The 20388-nt window shown below is 35.3% G+C and overlaps 1 protein-coding gene across 2 annotated transcripts in view; it reads left to right on the forward strand.

Moving 5' to 3' along the window:
• The window catches only part of Epha3 (EPH receptor A3), a 304113-nt gene that overhangs the window by 281497 nt on the left and 2228 nt on the right, over window positions 1–20388 (forward strand). For both annotated transcript variants that reach the window (XM_038345226.1, XM_038345227.1), the window contains exons 14-16: window positions 836–985; window positions 2326–2519; window positions 15969–16124. In XM_038345226.1, the coding sequence (XP_038201154.1) occupies window positions 836–985; window positions 2326–2519; window positions 15969–16124 (500 nt within the window). The remainder of the gene's footprint in view (window positions 1–835; window positions 986–2325; window positions 2520–15968; window positions 16125–20388) is intronic.

Below are 20388 nucleotides of genomic sequence, written 5' to 3' on the forward strand. Positions count from 1 at the left end.
TGATTCAGAAAAAAGATATATTGGAGGCTCTTTAGTTACAGTTTTCATCATTGTCAGAAGGTTTGTATTATACAACCACAAAAGACATTATCTTTTGTGGTTGTATAATACAAACCTTCTGACAATGATGAAAACTGTAACTAAAGAGCCTCCAATATATCTTTTTTCTGAATCAATATTTCTTAGTAAATGAATAAAGGCTTATTTGTAATATCTTTCAACTCTAAGAGGATGACTTGAGTTGTAAATCCAAGCAACTTATAATATCTTTCAAAATTTCACTATTCTTTTGATATGTTTAGGGGTAAATGTTGTTCTCAAGAGGTTTTCCAATCAGAGCTTAGAAAGCGCCCCCTGAATCTACCACTCTCTGATGAAGTATTAGCTGCTCATGACTTCTGGGATAAGAGTAGTTACTATTCTTAGCTGTGTGCAAAATAAATTGCCCTCCAGGCTTACATGCACAGTTCCAAAACTCATGGTCACAAATGTCATCTTTGCTAAACTTAGTAGGTCTCAAAAGAAAAGAGATATAGGTTATTTGAAGAGGTGTGATGGGGAGAAGGAAGGTTAATAGGGTTAGGAAGGGTATTAGAGAGAGTAGGGCTTCCTGTAACGATAGTTCACTTTATATATGCAGGAAATTGTCAGAGAAAAAATAAACAATTAAATACAAATTAAATATGGAAAAATAGAGAATTAAGATATTTTAGAAGAACTCTATATTCTCCTTCAGAACAGATGCACTGAAAAATTATGTCTGATTTTAGAGGATATTATGTCCATCACATGTTATATTACCTATTCATTGTCCATGTGATTTTTATACCCCAAGGGAGGGAAGATACCGATACGATGGACATCACCAGAAGCAATTGCCTACCGCAAGTTCACATCCGCCAGCGACGTGTGGAGTTATGGGATTGTTCTCTGGGAAGTTATGTCTTATGGAGAAAGACCATATTGGGAGATGTCCAATCAGGATGTAAGTATGAGTTTGGAGTTTATGAGTTTTGAGTTGAGATTAAAAATTCAAGCTGTGTAAGGAAGTGGAGCATAATGAAGCCAGGTGGTACCAACTTGGTGACATAGAAGCTGAATATTTAGATTTAAAAAAAAAATTCTTGCATCTTACAAGGGTTTTAATTGAGCTGAATACTTTTTCTACCTAACATTATTAAGATTGTGCATGCCATCATTTCTTGACTAAATTTTCACAACTGCTCCAGTATTTGCTTACTTAAATTTGGTATCCAAAGAGACAAAATTAATAATAACTACCATGTTGTTTCTAATAATACTCTAGGCCTGCACATGAACTTAATCATAGAAATTGAGTCAGGCTGGAGGAAACAATCTTTAGCATTATGTTAGAACTACAGAATGAGTGGGTTTTTTTATTAAAGTAGAATCATGTTTGCATTTTTTTGCATGTTGCTACTGTTTAGAAAAAGATATTATTAGCACATGGGATTAGCGCATTTCTTTATACTTACCAGAAATTTTGTGCATTAACCCAAACATATAAGAAAGAAAATTGAGATGATACTGTCCAATATCAAGTCACTGCTTATAAGATTGCCTCTACTATATGTTGATATATCAATAATAATCTGTTTTCTCAAATGTGCTTAGTTTCTCAAATACAGCAATTATGGGAGAATCACATTAAATTTTCCATGTATTTTCTTCAAATTGATGTTATATTAGAGCATCTACAAGCATGGTACCTGGACCGGCAACTTTAGCCTGGTTAGGAACTTGTTAGGAATAAAATTCTCGGGATTTACCTCCCAGGTGGATGATTCAGAAATTCATTGAGAGGAAAGTACTTTGCACATTAAGAACTTCTCCAGACATTTCTGATTTACAATAAACTTTTAAAATTGTTGCTTTATGTATTTAAAAATAATGCATAGCCCACAGTAGTGTACAAAAGAGAACTTCTCTGGGTCACAAAGTTCTGAACTGTGGTATGGTTGGAATCTGCATCCTGATTTATTTTGCATGCATCTTTACAAGACTTATATATAGTCTGTATAATAAAAATAATCATTTTTATAGCAACAAAATTCCTGTACTATGGAAGATTTATTTTTTACCTTGGTTTTCAAAAGACCTTTACACACACTACTTTCATTTAATCTTCCTGTCTAAAATATTTTCAGGCATGGATAATCTCTTATGGATACAACTAGCTATTATCTTCATATGACATTTTTAAAAAACTGTCTTATTGTACTTTAAAATATTTTTACTGGTGTGAATGAAAACCTCCAATGAGTCTCTTGTCTTCTGTCCCTGGAAACTCTGCTCCTCATCTAGGTAATTAAAGCAGTGGATGAGGGCTATCGCCTCCCGCCTCCCATGGACTGCCCCGCTGCCTTGTATCAGCTGATGCTGGACTGCTGGCAGAAAGACAGGAACAACAGACCCAAGTTTGAGCAGATTGTCAGCATTCTGGACAAGCTCATCCGGAATCCAGGCAGCCTGAAGATCATCACCAGTGCAGCAGCAAGGTGACACATTGGCTGTGCATGTTACACTCCTTCCACAACGCATGTTTCCCACTCCTCCTCCAACCATATTCTTAGAAACTGTGGTTCTCAGAACTGGAGTGGAAGAATTCTTCTATGATTTTGATTAATAATGAAAGTATTAGTATGATTCTTAGCTAGAAGTATCCCTATCTTCAAGCTTAAGTCTGGGAAATATGAAAGCTGAACACATAACTTATTTTACTCTTCACCATTTAAGGGAAAGGGGGATAAGTTACTTGCTTAAAGCAATATTCCAGTAGTCGAGCCCAATCTGATGGTGTATATTGGTAAATTCAACCTTTGAAAGGTGTAGGAATCCACAGTCATTCTCAGACACACAATGATAGCAAATCAGAATGAGTTCCAAGAGACCCTCACAAAACAAAGAACAAAAACAACAAGAGCAAAAACACAAATTAAACCAAAAGATCCAGCAGTGTGTGAATGTGTGATCAGTGATGTGTGTGTAAATATGTAAATAAATGACATTCTAATAATGAATTTTGACCAGATTTTATGTAAACACTAGATGTAATATTTTAAGAAACAAAATGAATTCATGTTCATTGCCATTGTCCTTGGTTTCTCAGTCCTCTACAGCATGGACGGGCTCACTGTGAGCCTTGTCAGTTTGGTTGCTCACCTTCCTGGACTTAGGGGGAGCTGGGAGGACCTTGGACTTAACATAGTGAAGGGAACCCTGATGGCTCTTTGTCTTTGGAGAGGGGTGGAGTGGGGATATGGGTGGAAGGGAGGGGGAGGGAAGGGGGAGGAGGAGGGGAGGAGATGGAAATCTTGAATAAAAAAATGAGAAAAAAAAGAAACAAAATAAAAAGAATGTCCCTAAATCTAAAATGAAGAAAATACTAAAATTTAAAATGTGAGCACTGATTACAGCATTTTAGAAAATGAGGGTCCATACATAGATCATTCATAGATAGATAGATAGATCATATGTTAATTTTTTATCTTGAATATATTCAAGTTCTGTAATGTGCTTTTATAGACATGTGTTGTAAAATGATTAGCATAATCAAATTAGTGCTTCATCATTTTACATATTTAACTTTTATATCGATTAACTTTACAATGAGACATCTTAAGATCTTTCTAGACCAATATCCTAACACTCATAAATTACTTTTTACAGTCATCATGTTGTACATTAAGAATCACAGCTTTTTAAACTTAAAAAAATACAAATGTGTTTCTTGTAATTACAATCTTCTAATTTGTTTCAACTCTCATTCAGGGTGAACTCTATACTCTCTGTCTCTGTGTTGGACCAGTTTTAGATTCAATTTGCAACTTCACACCACAGTTATTTATTCATCTGTGGATTATTTCACTTAAAATAATTCCCTCAAGATTCATTCACAGTGTCATAAATACTAAATATATTAATATATAGTGAGAACATGGATGTTTTTACTGAATATATTGACACAAAGTAAGAACATGCATATCATGTTTTTGTAGTCATTTATTGCTGGTGTTTGTATTATTTTACCTCATTGCTTTTGCTGCAATAGGAAAGATATTTTTAAGATAATTAACTTATTCCTCTCGCTATCTACCAAGAATTGGATTACATTTTGGCTCTACTTTTAATTTTTTGAGTAAATTCCATGTTATATGAATTTAGATTCCCAACAATATTAATTTTATTCACATTAACTATAACTCTTAAAATCTAATGTGTTTTTAATCACGTCCATCTTTCCTAATGTGAGGTAATTTTGTAATAATTTTTATTTGCATGCCCCAAAGATATGGTTTACACATATAATTATGGTTTACACATAATTATAATTTTTTTTGGTCCCTTTGTGTGAGAAGTCTGTATTAAGTCTTTTGTCTATGTTTTATTAAGTCATTTGTGGTGTTTTTGTTGTTAGCATGTGATTTCTTATACATTGTGGATATTAACCTATCATTAGATACATGGTATGTAGAGATTTCTCTATTCTGGAGATCTATTATTGTATTTTTGAATGACTTCACTGCACTGCTGTGCAAATTTTTTTTAGTTTGTTGTAATCATACTTATTTTCTTTTCATTAGTTGGTTTTGCTTTGGTGGCCATATCCAAAAGTTATTTCCAAGACCAATATAATAGTGTTTTTTTAATCTGTATTTTCTTTCTTTATTTTTTTTTTTTTTTTTTTTTTTTTTTTTTTTTTTCCTTTCTTTTTTTTTTTTTTTTTTTTTTTTTTTTTTGATTTTTTGAGACATGGTTTCTCTGTAACTTTGGAGCTTGTCGTGGAACTAGCTCATATAGACCAGGATGGCTTCAAACTCACAGAGATCTGCCTGCCTCTGCCTCCTTAGTACTGAGATTAAAGGTTTGTGCCACCACTGCCTGGCATTAATCTGTATTTTCTTATAAGTGTTTTATAGTTCAGAACTTATGGTTCAATCTTTAAACCACTTTGAATTGAGTATAGTGAGCATACATGATCAAGATTTATATGACTTTTTAACAAAAGAAGGGTAATCTAAATCATGCTTTTAATGTCGTTGTGTGAGAATGATGGTTTATTTGTTTCATATAACATTTATCAGTTACTACACTAGAATTTATTAATGTACTTTTAGAAGAAATTTGCCATAATTTATTAAATCAAGATTCATCTATGTTCCAGACTTGACAAGAAATGAGATAACACAGACTTTATGGAAATCTACCTGACAGTTTGATAACAGGCTGGCTTGTAGGCCTGTCCTAGCCAGGGCATATGGTCCTCATTTTACACCTTGAAGCCATTTCTTTTGATCTTTGCTCAGCAGTAACTGTAGCAGGGAAAAACAACCCTTCAGCCCTCTTCATCTTGTGAGAAGGCATTCAAACCTTCCACTGAATGGTCTTATCACTCTAAAAATGAATGATGCTATAGGAGCTAGGGTGATTTACCCCCAGTTCTGTGGATGAAAATAGTCTTACATCAGATTACAGAATGTCAGGAGACACAGAAGTCAGTATCCAACCTTTAATACTTAAAGTTTAGACTTTCTGAATCGTTTTATCTATTATGTGATTTGTTTTTTTGCTACTACAGCATTAAATACCCAAATAATTTCTAGAAATTTAGACACAAAGCATTTAGTCCTGAAAAAAATTGGTATTTTTCTATAAAATGACATTGGTTTTAGTTCACCAAATGTAAAACTGGTAACTGTATATTTACTTATAAAGGTATTTGTCTTGGGAGGCCAGCCCATACAAAATCACTGTTGGGCTTCTTCATTGCCACTCAAGGATTTCAATACTTCTCTTTCCTTTAAAAATAAAATGAGTTCCCACTGCTTGACAGTAATGGTGTTATTTTTTAATTGATTGAACTTGTTTCCTTCCTTAATTTTCAAACAATGTTCTTCAAAATATTCATGATTGAAATTTTTTTTTTTATTTTTAAAAAACTATTTATTATACATAAAAGCAAAAATAGATGGAAACTTCCAGAACCATCCTTTCAACCAGAGACTTGAAAGAAAATGGAAGGCCATGAAATATTTGGCCTAGACATGCATCCCAGTTATAATCAAGCAGCCAGTATTTAAGCATCTGAAACTGCTTAAAGCAATGTGGACCCCAATCTCTGAGAGCAGCTCTTTGAAGAAACATCCAAAGGGCCTAAAGGCGGTGGTACTTCTATGTGTCCCTGCTTGCTACAATGTGAGCAAAGCTATGTCTGCTGGGTTTCTTGTTCTCTTAGTTCTTTGGAGCAGTTGGCTCTCTTTATAGTTTGCTCTGCATGATTGAAATTTTTAAGGATGATTATGTACTTTGGAGATTCTTGGTAGCAAAATGAAATTTACTGACACTTGTTCTTACCCACTTTCTTTTCTCTAGTCATTTTTGGAGTAAGTGTTTCTTGGACCGTCATGAGCAAATTCTACTGTTTTCTTACTTCCTGCTTCTGTCTCCTCTTTATATATCTAAAGTGTTCATTTCTGTGTGATCTTTGCAATAGAAATGTACTTATGACATTATTTCTCACATTTCGCGGTGACACGCATCACCGAAAGAATTTACAAAGTGTATCTGACACTAAATCTTTAAGAAAGAAATCTAGAATCCACTTGCTTCATAAAACTCTGGTGACTGCTTTTTCTCGACAGATAAATTTAAGATGTTGCGTTCAGTATAACCTGTAAGGGCAGATATCTTGGGTGACTGCATTGACTGCCTTACTAAACTCCTCTTCTGTTTTTCCCTGAACCAAGCAGCTATCCACATAGCACTCAGATCGTCCTATGCAAACAAGTATAATTTTAACCATTTTATAGCCAATTTGATATTATCTTTATAACACCAAGGAATTGGTAGACTTCTTGGTGGCTTTAAAAACCCTTGCTTTCCCCAATGACAGTTTTCATTTATTCACTAATTTCTGTGAGAGATTATGATAACCCCCCTTTATATAAAAAATCTAAGTAGTCCCTAAAAATGAGGAAGCCAGATGGTCCTAATCTTGTTCACAATTGTGCAACAGAAGATGTACAGTATGCAATAGGCAGTAAGACTATAGGATGAAATAAATAGGTAGTTATGTGGAGATTAAACCCTCTGAAGAGCTTGGGTTTGGTCTATTGTCTGCAGGGTAATAATGACCTAGCTGTTTAAAGAGTCAATAGCCTCTCTCACACACACACATACATACAGAGAGCATTAGAGGCAATTAATGAATTAAAGAGAAGTGAACTAAAGATACCTTAAGATGAGAAGTGATTTAAAGGTTCTGGGAGGTGAGTGGGAGATAGGTAATAGTACTGAGTAGCAGTGGAAAAAGGATTGTTTTATCATAGCCTCAAGATGCAAACAGAAGCCAGAGTGCTTAAGACTATGAGGCTATCACAAAGATTTTGAGATTCGTTTTCAAGTGCATAAGGAGTCTATTAGAACATCTGAAGCTGAGAAGTTACATGAGTTGATTTATGCAGCTTTTTTTTAGGGGTCCATTTTATCCAGTGAGTCCTTTCACTTTAGCAACACAGCAGCTGGACACTTCCAGTTCCTTCAGCACACTGAGCGTCTCAGAAAGCAGACGCTCCTGCTTTCACCCAGCCTGGATTTCCCCTTGTATCTTTCTGTCCTCATAGAGTCAGCTAGTGCACCATGTATTTATTGACAGAGTTTTCAGGTAATATAATGAATATCCAATGCCCTTATTACTTTACAGAACGAAATATGATAGTGCACATATTCTTCAATCTGGATTTTCAGTGTAAATTTTTAAAATGAACACTTCACTTGCACTGGTTCACAGCAGAATCTTTCTATTATGTGTATCTGTGTGAGCATCACTTTCTCAAGAGTCCATGACTAGAGAAGACTAAAGTAGATGGTCAAGATGCCCCTAGGACCACTACACATCACAAGGAGTATGAGACGGGATGCTGTATTAAATTTATAATATATTAATTTATTTTTATGTACATTTATGTTATATTTCTATAGTTATAATTATATTTATAGTATACTCCCTTTCAAGTAATTTATTTTTTTAAAATGTAAATGGGAAGGGATGCATATGACCTTTGTGTGCTGACAGTACAGCAGTATAAAGTTACACAGTTGCAGTTAAAAAGCATATTTCATACAACATTATGGTAAGTCTCATGTTAGTTGTATAGGTAGAGCCTGCTACCTCTACTCCCAACTTACATTTAATTATGAGGGGAAAAGAGATGCTCAGAAACTCTATAATATCTCACAGAATATGAAAGAAAATAACAAATTATTCAGGAGTCATGAAGGAATGTGAGTTTGGCTTTAGTTTTGTAATTCCCTGGAAGTTGGACATAAGAAATTACTTTTGTGCTGTGTATAACATTTCTATAAACAACTGACAGCACCAAACTTTACAGACTGGGAAACTCTAGAGAAAGGCAACTTGAAAAAAAAATGTATATCCAAATTGCACGGCATAAAGCAGTTTTACTATAGTATAGGGTTTTAAAAAGAGATTATAAATATAATGAGTAAAAGGCTAAGAAATTATTTTGGTCAAATCTCTTGCCAACCTTAAAATGGCTCCCGTAATTAAGATATATACTTCCCTACTCCCACATCCACCCCTCCTCCATCCCAACCATCGCATTCTCTTAAGCTCTCCCCATCCTCTCTTTCTCCCTTTTCTCCCCCCATCTTCCCTTATCCCCACCTCACCCCCACCCCTGTGCTCCCAACCCCTGCCTGGCAATTTTGTCAGTTTCCAATATCCAGGATGATAGCAATATGTTTTTCTTTGGGTTCACCTTCTTATTTAGCTTCTCTAGGATCACGAATTATAGTCTCTATATCCTTTATTTATGGCTAGAATCCACTTATGAGTGAGTACATACCATATTCCTCTTTTGGGGGTCTGGGTTACCTCACTCAATAAAGTGTTTTCTATTTCCATCCATTTGCATGCACAATTCAAGATGTCATTGTTTTTTACCGCTGAGTAGAACTCTAAAGTGTATATGTGCCACACCTTCTTTACCCATTCTTCTATTTAGGGGCACCTAGGTTGTTTCCAGGTTGTGGCTGACAGTGGAGGCTGACTGAGAAGCCAAGGACAATGGCGATGGGCTTTGATTCTACTGCATGAACGGGCTCTGTGTGAGCCCTGTTAGTTTGGATGCTCACCTTCTTGGACCTGGGGGGTGTTGGGAGGACCTTGGACTTCCCATAGTGTAGGGAACTCTGACTGCTCTTTGGCCTGGAGAGGGAGGGAGTGGGGGTGTGGGTGGAGGGGAGGGGATGGAAATGGGAGGAGGGGAGGAGACGGAAATTTTTAATAAAAATAATAATCTCACACCAAAATTACAAGTTTGAAAAAAAGAAAATAAAATTAACAAGCTGACCTGAAAAAAAAGAAATTATTTTGGATATTAGTAAAGATTAAATATTACGTATTGGAAGGTAAATTTTCAAAAACTAAAAGTTAGCAAAGCAAAAATAAGGAAGTAGGAAGCAATTTGGATGTCTAAAAAATGCTAAAGGTGGGATACAGTTGAGGGGATATGAGGTCCTAATAGATTGACAGTGAGATATCCTCATTCCAATTTGAAAGTCTATAAGTATCAGCTCCTTGCAACTTCCAAATTGCTTTGGGATTCAGAGATGGGATTCAGAGCTGTTTATGGTGAAGCCACTAAACAGCTCACTTAAAACATGCAAATAACCACATAAAGTTCTACAAGTGCCACAACATTCACTCACCGAAATGGTCAAACGACTCTGTTGAATATAACTGTGAGTGGCTGTACCTGGGAAGATTTTAGGTAGCTTAATGGGTGCTGTGCAATCACTCAATCCTAGGAGATGTTAATCCTACAAAGAAATGAGAGATAAATATATCCATGGCAATCCAAACTCATAACAGACTTCAGTTACTCTTACCCCGAAAGAAAGCTTCCTGCAGAGCTTTGGGAAATAGTACCTACTATAACTCAGAGACATGTTAAGTGTAGTACAAAGAATTGGTAAGTAGTGGACAAAAACTTGCCCTAAGTGGAATGGTAGGACTCATAAAACTGAGGGGGCAGAAAAACTTGGGCTTCAGCAACGGAAGGTTGCTTGTGTTCCTTTCTGGAAATTACTTTGGTTCCTTTAAAGCAGTGGTTCTCAACATGTGGGTTGTGATGGCTTTGGAGTTGGATGTTAGATATCTCAGATATTTACATTATGATTCTTAACAGTACCAAAATCACAGTTATGAAGCAGCAATGAAAGGAAGGGTCACACCATTAGGAAGGCTGAGAACCACTGTGGTTTTAGAGTGATAAATCTGAAATTGTAAGAGGCCTGTTGATACCAAGGTGAGGAATAGGTCAGAAAATGTAAAATGGCACCATTGAGATATTTAGAAGAAAAACACAATTATAATTTTCATCTTTGGAAAGGAAGCAGGAATAGAAGATAAAATGGTTCCAAAAGGACTGGTACTGGAATTCAAAGTGGATTATCACATCTCTCTTGCTTTTCTACTCAGGGTCTCCGTGGTTCTCAACCCTTTGAATGCTGTGACCCTTTCATACAATTCCTCTCAGTGACCCCCTCCCAACTATAAAATTATTTTCATTTCAACTTCATAACTATAAATTTGTTTCTATTATGACAGTAATATAATATCTCACTAATATACGTATAATAAGGTCGCGAAGACCAAGTCATATTGATTAATGGAAATCATTGTAAAGTTTGCCTCTCATTGCCTTACTCTTTATGGAAAGCTCATGTTAATAAATTTACAGTACAAATAAGACCAAAAAACAAACAATGCTCACTATTTCCCTGTTAATGGCCATAAGCAAATGCTATTTTATAGCACTTCCTACCTCTGAGCACATAAAACAGTATTTTTCAGAGTAGTTGATGTTTTGATAAATACTTTGTACTTCAAGATAAAGCCTACAACCAAAAACCAATTCTGTCTTATTCCTCAAAGTGATTTCGATCTCAAATTCTGAACTGACAGGGTGATTTTGGTCTCTGATAAATATAATAAAAAAATTTTTTACAGGGAAACAAATATTCCAGATACCCAGGCAATTTCTTCTTTATAATAGGAATCTTAAATTGAAAGTAACTAATTTTACTATAGAGAGTTATTAAAGTGCACAAGAAGCTATAAATGCTCAACTTTCTTTTAAAGATAAAGATATTTAAAATAATACAATGGCCTTTTTCTTTGACACTTCATTTGTGTAGTAATTTTTCATTGGGAAACAAAGAAATATTTATTCTACATACAATTCTGAATGCATATATCTGTTCAAGGTTATTTTCCATTACCGGATGGAAAGTTCATATATTTAATAGTATTTGGGATTTTAACTTAAAGATAAAGAGATCAAGGTTAGCATTGATCCACATTCAAATAAAATAAAAAATATTACATTCCTACTCAAATATAGTGAACAGGTATCAAGTTGAAACTTAAAAGTAAGTTACAAAAAGTATTGAAAAGGATAAAGGAAAATGGTAACAATACTTTGGCTTTAAGAAATTACTTAACATTCCCTGAAATTATTTCCAATAAATAAAATAAAATTTAACTATTTTACAGCATGCATCTCTAATATTAGTGATCTTTCTAGATGCCATGGCATCAGCTCCTTGGTTGAAGAAATATATATCATTTATAATCTTAGTGCATGGAATTAGAACCATTTGCAAAGAAAAAGCCAGACAAGAATAACTCCCGATTCAATCCTAACGAATCCGGGGCATTATTGAAACAACCTTATTATCAGGAGGTATTCCTGGACTTGGCAGTTGGAAGCTGACATTTGTTCCCCACTACCTGGTGCTAATTGATATGTAAGCGCTGGCAGCTAAAATAGGACTTGATGGGAAGAAAAATATGTGTACCTCTTTAATGCAAGGGTATGAAAGCCCATAAAAGAATAATTCACAAACCCAAATACAAGGCGGGAACAAGCAGGGGAGGAAAGTTATTTTTTGCTTCCCCTGAGCAAACATGTAATTTCCATGATTTCTTTTTAATGACTGCGGTCTGTGGCCAGTAGGCACTGATTTATGAAAAGCTGTAAAAGATCAGGTGGAACTCTGTAGGACATCGTTTACAGCTGCACGGATTGAAACCTATCTAATTTGTCTAGTAAAAGTGTGAGCTCACGGTGCACATCACCCTGCCTATAAATTTCCCCTTCAGACCCCAAGTCTGTGGCTGGGTCTAAAAAAACCCTGCTGCCTGCAGCTGCTCAGAATGCTGGATTCCCTTGGTGCGCATGAAGAGACATCACAGGCTCTTCACAGTGAGAGACAAATTCCTATCCATTGATAAACTCTCCAGATGTCCTCTCGGAGGAGGAAAGGAACCAATTTTTATTTGAAATCCTTAGAGAGATCCTGGAAGTGGAAAAATGATACTTTGCAGGACCGGTTATTCTGAGGTCACCGGCATTAAAATTAGGTTCTTTTTTTTTTTTTTCTTTTTTTTTTTTTTTTTTTTTTTTGTCTTGGTTGTACTTTGATCCAAGTCATAAACAGAAAAACTCAGCTGGGGTCACTCTAATCCCTAATCCACACGTCCTGTTCTATTTCAATTTGTTTATACTAATTTTCTCCAACTTCTTGTTGAGTCTGTCCAAAGTGTTGAGTTTAAAAATACAAACTGTCCTGCGCTGGGAAGAGAATGGTTCCCATTTTGCTATTAGGCACACTTCATAAATATCCTGAATAAATGGCCTGGGGTTTGATTCTTTGTACCCACAAACCCATAAATAAAAAAGTATTGCTATTCATGTGACGAAGAGACGACATGGGTTCCTTGCAACAGCTACTGGAGACACGGAAACTGGTCTGTGTGTGTTCACATCCTGGGGTTGGTTTATATATCTCACATCCAAGGTACTTTCGTTTCTCATTGTCTTGTATCTCAGGCTCACTCATTTTTCTTATGAAACTTTCTCATACTTGATTTATGTTTTTCTGTGCTCTTTATACATAGGAAAGATGATTTGTCCAAAAAAAATCCATTGTTCAGCTCTGTGTCTATAGATGGCAAAAATGGAGGCAGAATGAAATATATTATTGCCCCTTTTTCCTTAAATTGGTTTGAAATTTGAAATTTTTAATAAAATTATTTTAATGTATCTTTATAATTGTATCTCAAATTATAGGTTTTTCTGACACTGAGCAATAGTATGCGCGTCTTGGGCAGGTTCTGAAATTCTCCTTACTTAAAATTTCAAGTTCTGGGGCGAGGGGGAGATGGGGCAGGGGAGAATAATAAACAAAATAAAAATTTAAAAATCCTCAACTTTATATTTTACATGTATACTTTTGCATGCTAAGGGATGATGGGGATGATAAACATTGGTAAATGAAACTTCCCAATTAAAAGAATATTTGAGATGCAGAGTGGGCACCTTGAGGAACTCTGCTCAGAGCCATTTTCTTATTTTCAGCAAGAACATCACCCTGCAGGGCCTACATGATAACTGGTGATTGTTTTCATGCGTAAGAGAGAGTTTAGCTCCAGAGCATTGGAATGTTCAGTTACTTAATAAGATAAGACTATAATTAACCCTAGTTAAATTTGCTTCAAAAAGAAGGGAATAAAGCATGATAATTGTTCTTCACTTATCTTGGAGGCCTCCGTATCGCCAAGTTGAGTTTCCATATTTCTAAACATTGAATTTTAATACTTCATGTTATATATTTATTTTAGACACGTGTTTTTAAGATAATAAAATAAAAGCATTTTAAAACTGATGATAATGGATATTTTATGCTACAGATTGAATCTAGAATTCTATGAACATGCTCTAAACTAAACTACGCATTTGGTCTTAGATATTTTAAAATACACTAAAATGTCTTAAGAGATGAATAAAGATTAAATCCAATGCCAACTTCACAAAAAGATAAAAGGGTTTGAACAATAATTCTGTTGTAATTAAAAAAATGAAAAGGCATATTTAGAATTATATAAATGAGACGATGGTAGATACAGGCTTAATGTAAGCAACATATTCTGCTTAATAATTAGAAGAATAATGACATTAGACAGAATAACACATCCATTTACAAGAGGAGCCTGTGACCTCATAATGAGCTTGTAAAAGTTATTGACTATTCTGATGAGGCCTCTAATAACTGCCACTTTACGGTGCTGTTGCTCCATCGTATATGTAATATTACACATGGTTAAACAAACAGTCCCTCATGTGGTAATTAACAATATCACGCCAATCGAAGCATTGTATTAAATGTAGAATTTACTTTTCTAAATTTTCTTCTTGAAGTTTTCAAGCTGTTATGGAGACTCGGTGACACAATATAGCAATGCTCTGTCACAATAATAGCAAAACTCTGCAATTAAATTGCAACATTACTCTAAATATAGCCAATACATTTACCTACCAGCTGTTACTTCTATCACATGCATCCATTTTATGGATGAGGAAATCAGAAAACCCTCCTGGCCACATAGATAGTATTTGTTATACCCGGGTTTCCTGCCTGACCTTTCACAGCAAGTATGGATCAGAGGTCCCATCCTACCATCACAATGCAGTAAGGAAAAAAACAAAAGAAATCCAACTTAAACAACTTTTCGACCAAATGATGTAGCATAGCATTGAAAAGTCTCAGCTCCTGTATGAGTTGTGTCTAAATCCCTGTTTTGTCTCTTTTGCCTTAGGAAACTGAGATTGTAACTTAATTTCTGTTAGTGTTGGCTTTTGCATCTATTACAAGCAAACACCATCTGTGCCTAACTAATGTCGTAAAGGTTAACCTGATGTCTGTGCAATGTGCTTAGCATTGGGCCAGGAACAATATAAGTGCTCGTAAATTTAAAATTTAATCTACAAACGACGCCCTTGTAACTGCTTTGTTTTTAAGCTTCTTTACAAAATAAAAGAATAAAGGAGTCAGTAAATTCCTCCATTCTTATGGGACAAAGGACAGTTAAAAAAAGGGGTCACTAAGAGCTCAGAAGAATGAAAAACCAAGCAAACAAATGCACCCCCATCTTAAGAGAGGTTACCCACAGCTTAGTTCGTCTTACTCCTCAGGAATAGAAACAGTGTCCATCGTTACCTTCATTTTAGTTTTGGATCTTTGCTTCAGAGAATCTGGAACTTTCCAGGATGTGCGAAGAGGACCGTGACTCCACAGATCAATCTTAATGTGTTCTAATGAATGCTTATGAATGCTGTCAATATAAATCACAAATTACCTCTATAGCTGAATGTTTTTAAATATATACATACACACACACGTGTGTGTGTGCGTGTGTGTGTGTGTGCATGTGTTTGGTTGTGTGTGTATGCATGTATAATATCAATTGGTGTTTTTCAATAAGAAATAATTCCATGTATTATTATTTATTTGCCATTTTATAATCTTTTGTAATTTTTGTATTTAAATGACATTAGTAGTATTATCAAAATATGTGCTGAATCCATGTACTGCTGTAAATGTACCTTATATTTCAAATTCTTCTTCACCCACCAAAGCTATACAATCTTTACCAAGAACCTTTCATTTGTGATAGATTTCAAATTGAAACAGAGTCCATTGAAAGGCAGATAATTAAGTATTTACTGTGTCGTGTCTGCTACAACTGAATCTAAATGATACCATTATGTTAATTAATTAAAATGCCAAAAACAAAAAGATATATGTGGTATGTTTATATGTTTTGCTGGCAAAGTTTTGATGGTGTAAAAAGCTGTGAAGGGCAGAGAAGGGAGCACTTAGGTGAGATGAAAATCACCATCTTCCTTCCAAGGAGCCAGCTTGAACAGATGAACAGTTCATGGCAGATCAATTCCTCAAATAAACAGGAACACTGCGTGTAGTCTGGAAGTTCCTGCTGCTGGTGGTGTCAAATTTTGACACTTAGACACTCCAATCACTCCTGATTTCTCTCCTTTGTATGTTTTCTTTTCTTGCAGGCCATCAAACCTTCTTCTGGACCAAAGCAATGTTGACATCACTACCTTCCACACAACAGGTGACTGGCTTAATGGTGTCCGGACAGCACACTGTAAAGAAATCTTCACTGGGGTGGAGTACAGCTCTTGTGACACCATCGCCAAAATCTCCACAGAGTAAGTGGCATACTGGAGAGAAAGGAGAGGGTTGTGAATGTCCTCCTGATCATGTATATTTTTATTAATGGATTATACATACCCAATATGTCTGTTTAAGACTGATGGGTTACAATATCTGCTTTTCTTATGAAAGTAGCACACACTGTCAAAACAGAGTAAGGTCCAGGAGTCCTTTGTACAATTCCTGTGTTGAAATACACTTAGCTATCTTCGTTTTTATGACAAATCTTCAGGACAGGGTCTTTCAATAGAGTAGGATGTGCTGGCACATAAAGAACTCAAAGCCCCTAAAAGAAAACATTATCAAGTACAGTATGTATCCTGTATATGTGACTTCCTGTGTTTACTTTTTTTTTTTACAAAACTTTTATATCTGTGGTTATAGGAAACCGAGCAATGACCTAGTAGAGAAAAAAATACGTCAAAATCCAAAAGCAGTTTCCACAACTGCTGAATATCTTCTATCATCATGTATTAATTGTCTACTCTCTGAAGAAAAGCATGCAGGAAAAGTGAAGTTAAAAAGTTGTAAACTGGATTTTTTTATTTTCTTTAAAGGATTGATACTTGAGTATGATAGTTGGTAGTTCATGGGGGTTGTTACTTTTAACATAGTTTTCAAGGTTAAAGTTCAATAATAACCAAATGTGCCACGTTTTTTAGGAGTCACTCTGAGAAGAATCTTCTTTTTGCGAAATTCTGACTAAAGGAAAATAGTTTTATAGAGAAGCAAGTGAAGGACGGATATGTAGCTAAGCTGGTAGAATGATTGACTAATATGAATGAGTCCCAGGGTTTAATCCCCAGAATTATACAACTTGGGTGTAGAGGTGCACATCTATAATACTAGCACTTGAAAATTAGACAGACGATCAGAAATTGAAGATCATCCTTATCTATATAAAGGGTTTGGAAAAGTCTGGCCTACTTGTAATCCTGTGCCCAAAAATGAAACAGAAAGAAACAGCCAAGTGATCCAAGGGAAATGATCATATTTTTCTCTTACTCTCAGGGTATTAAACAAACAAGAAAACAAAGCAAAAACAATACAGCTGTGATGTTCTTTTCTCTTTATAAAAGAGGTCAAATTTACCTCAAATTGGTGATGTGACAGCATCATTTTCTCATCTTGTAAACAATATTAGGTTTTATGGTCACAAATATGCAGACACAAACAAACACAGTTCATCTTTGTTATTCTATCATATGCCTGAGTATGGAGCAGCTCTCTTAACTAAGTCTCTAGTATAGAAACAAGGAAGATTCAATTCCATTTGTTCATTAGAATCTCCAAAGTCACATGCTTGCCATTACTTAACAATTCTGATCAAAAGATGTAGACTGAGAGAGTCTAGAAGCCTCTATCCAAATGTAAAATGTGAAACTGTCTTACAGGAAGATGTTTGTTTTGGGCAGATTTCTTCCAAGGTGAGCAAAATATTACATCAGAGACTTTTTCTCTTTGATCTTCACTTCTTGAATGTAGCTGTTGGTAATTTTAGAATCATTTAAATCTTATACTCTTCAGCTGAGATATTTAAAAGTTATTGCATGTATGAAGACTCTGAACGTTACCCTGACAATCACTTCAATAATGTCATTGTAGGGATGCAAATGTTAGATCTCCAAAAAAGAAGTACATGGTGTAATTAATACATGCATAAATATAAAATAAATAATTTGCATAATTTATACGATTGTGTTTTGATCAGAAACATTTAAGATCACAGAAGAAGTTGTGGAAGTGTTGATTGTTATTGGGAAGGATCGCTTATTCTCAGAAAGTAAACTTAGCATTAGTTCATGTAAAATACACTGACAGTCCTGTTTAAAGTGGAAGGTGATGTTTACAGAGTGGATTTCTTAATCAATCAAGAATACTCCGAGTTTCCGTGTAGTTGTTTTGATCAGTCACAGTTACAAGATATATTCGTGCATTCAAACTTTTTTTTCCTTTGAACATTTTTATACATTCTTATTTTAGTAACATAAACAGTTAGGGTTATGATATACAAGACACCTGCCTTAGAGCATAGAAGCCTGACAAGGAATAACCACATAGTGAATGTTTTCACCCAGTTGTCAGATTTTCAAAGGTAAAATTATGCAAATGTTTATACTTCATAACGCATAATGAAATACTCCTTAAAAATATAGGAAGCAGAACACTCTTCATAAGATTAACTGCTAGTTCGTAGCATAAATATAGTCATCCTTTAGAAGCTATGAATGGAGTAAGAAAGCTATTTGTTCAAAACAGGTGAGCCAAAAGTGTCTTAACTAAAAATAAGGGATTTCTTTGTGTCCGCATTACTGTAGCGAAAAATAAGCTACATGGCTGGTAAAAAATTTCCTTCCATAATTATTTTCATTTGGATAATTGATAAATACTCATTCAGAAAGCAAACTTGCCTTTTTCTGCGTATCTTCATTCCTTCAGGCTTGTTCTTCAGATCCAGAGGGTGTTTTGATTACTGTTCTTTTGTTGTCAAGAAACAACATGACCTAGACAACTTTAAAAGAAATCATTTAATTGGAGGCTTGCTTACACTTTCAGAGGGTTAGTTCATGACTATCATGCCAGGGATCACAGCAGAAGGCATGATGCTGGTGTGGTAGCTGAGACCATCCGGGTTATCCCAAGTTGGAGACACACACACTCAGAAAGAGAGAGAGAGAGAGAGAGAGAGAGAGAGAGAGAGAGAGAGAGAGAGAGAGAGAGAGAGAGAGAGAGACAGAGAGAGAGAGACAGACAGACACAGACAGAGACAGAGAGAGACAGAGACAGAGAGACAGAGACACAGAGAGAGACAGAGACACAGAGACAAAGACAGACAGAGACAGAAAAAAGAGAGACAGAGAGAGCTAATGGGAATATGGGGATGGTCTGGGCTTTTAATATGTCACAGCTTAATCCAATTGACAAACCTCTTGAACTCAGCCATACCTCCTAATCCTTCTCAAACTGTCCCACCAAGTGTAATACAAGGATTCAAATGTATAAGTCTATCACAGAATTCCCTTTCAACCACACAGATTAGATGTCTCATGCCCTACTACCTGAGAGCCTTTTTGCCCCTCAGTTTAGGAGCAAGGTATGATCAGTATTTATTGTCTTAATAATGTTTCTGCCCTCTGTCACCGTATCCTATGCCTTATGAATGTCTCTGGTAATAGTATTATGGAATTGCAGGATTAAAATAAAAACAAGAAAATAAGAAAAGAAAAAAAATCCTTACTAGACTGGGGAGCAAAGCCCACTGACACGTGTATACACATACACATGCACATTCACACACACAAATATACCACACACACACACACACACACTCTCACACACACATATATATATATATATATATATATATATATATATATATATATATATATATATATACTCTCACATACAAACACACACACACACACACACACATGAACATACAGACCCAGGCCCACTGTCACTAATTCACTTATAAGCAAGGTAAACATAATCAGGCAGTGACATTTTCATCTCAAATGCTGTAAGACTATTAACTAGATATTTTAGCTTTCTTTTATACTCATGTTCTTATCATTTGAACTTTAGTCTTCAACTCCTATGTTCTTTGTACTAAACAGGCTCGACTCAGAAATGATCCACTTGACCAAATAACCCTAGAAATTATCCTAGAATAATCAGACATCTGGGTAGGATATTGATTTCTTTCTGTTTTTCTGATCAATCAACCAAGCCCTATGAAAAGGTCAGGAGAGTTCCCCTCTCAAATAAATTTTAATTGTTTCAGTAAATTTAAGTATTTTGTTAAAATGACAGCTACTTGAGTCCCCAAATTTTCATATGAAACCAAGAAAATACTTTTAATGAACATTAATAAAATATTATTTTGTGGCTTAGATAGATTTAGAGAGGTTCTGTTAGAAAAGGAGAGCACAGAGATGGGCAGAATGATGAAAACTGTGGAGATAGGAGGGTATTAAACTTGGTGATGAACACCAAACTAGAACAGCTTCAGGTCACTATCATGCATCTTTTGATTCTATCTCCTAAGTGCAACCACCCATCCCTTTGTGTGTGACTTAGAGATAACACAACAGCCCCTGGTTCTGACCTGGAGCTGTTCTTTAGTCTTGAGATTTGAAGGATGGGATAATCCAAATGACCTCCGCACACAGGGCATGCTATCAGGACTGCAGCAGCTGCTAGTCAAACTCTTGACATGGCAGGGTGGTTCAGAGAAGATAGAGAGTAGACAATCCATTT

The sequence above is a fragment of the Arvicola amphibius genome, chromosome 10 (assembly GCF_903992535.2).
Source record: "Arvicola amphibius chromosome 10, mArvAmp1.2, whole genome shotgun sequence".
Classification (NCBI taxonomy): domain Eukaryota; kingdom Metazoa; phylum Chordata; class Mammalia; order Rodentia; family Cricetidae; genus Arvicola; species Arvicola amphibius.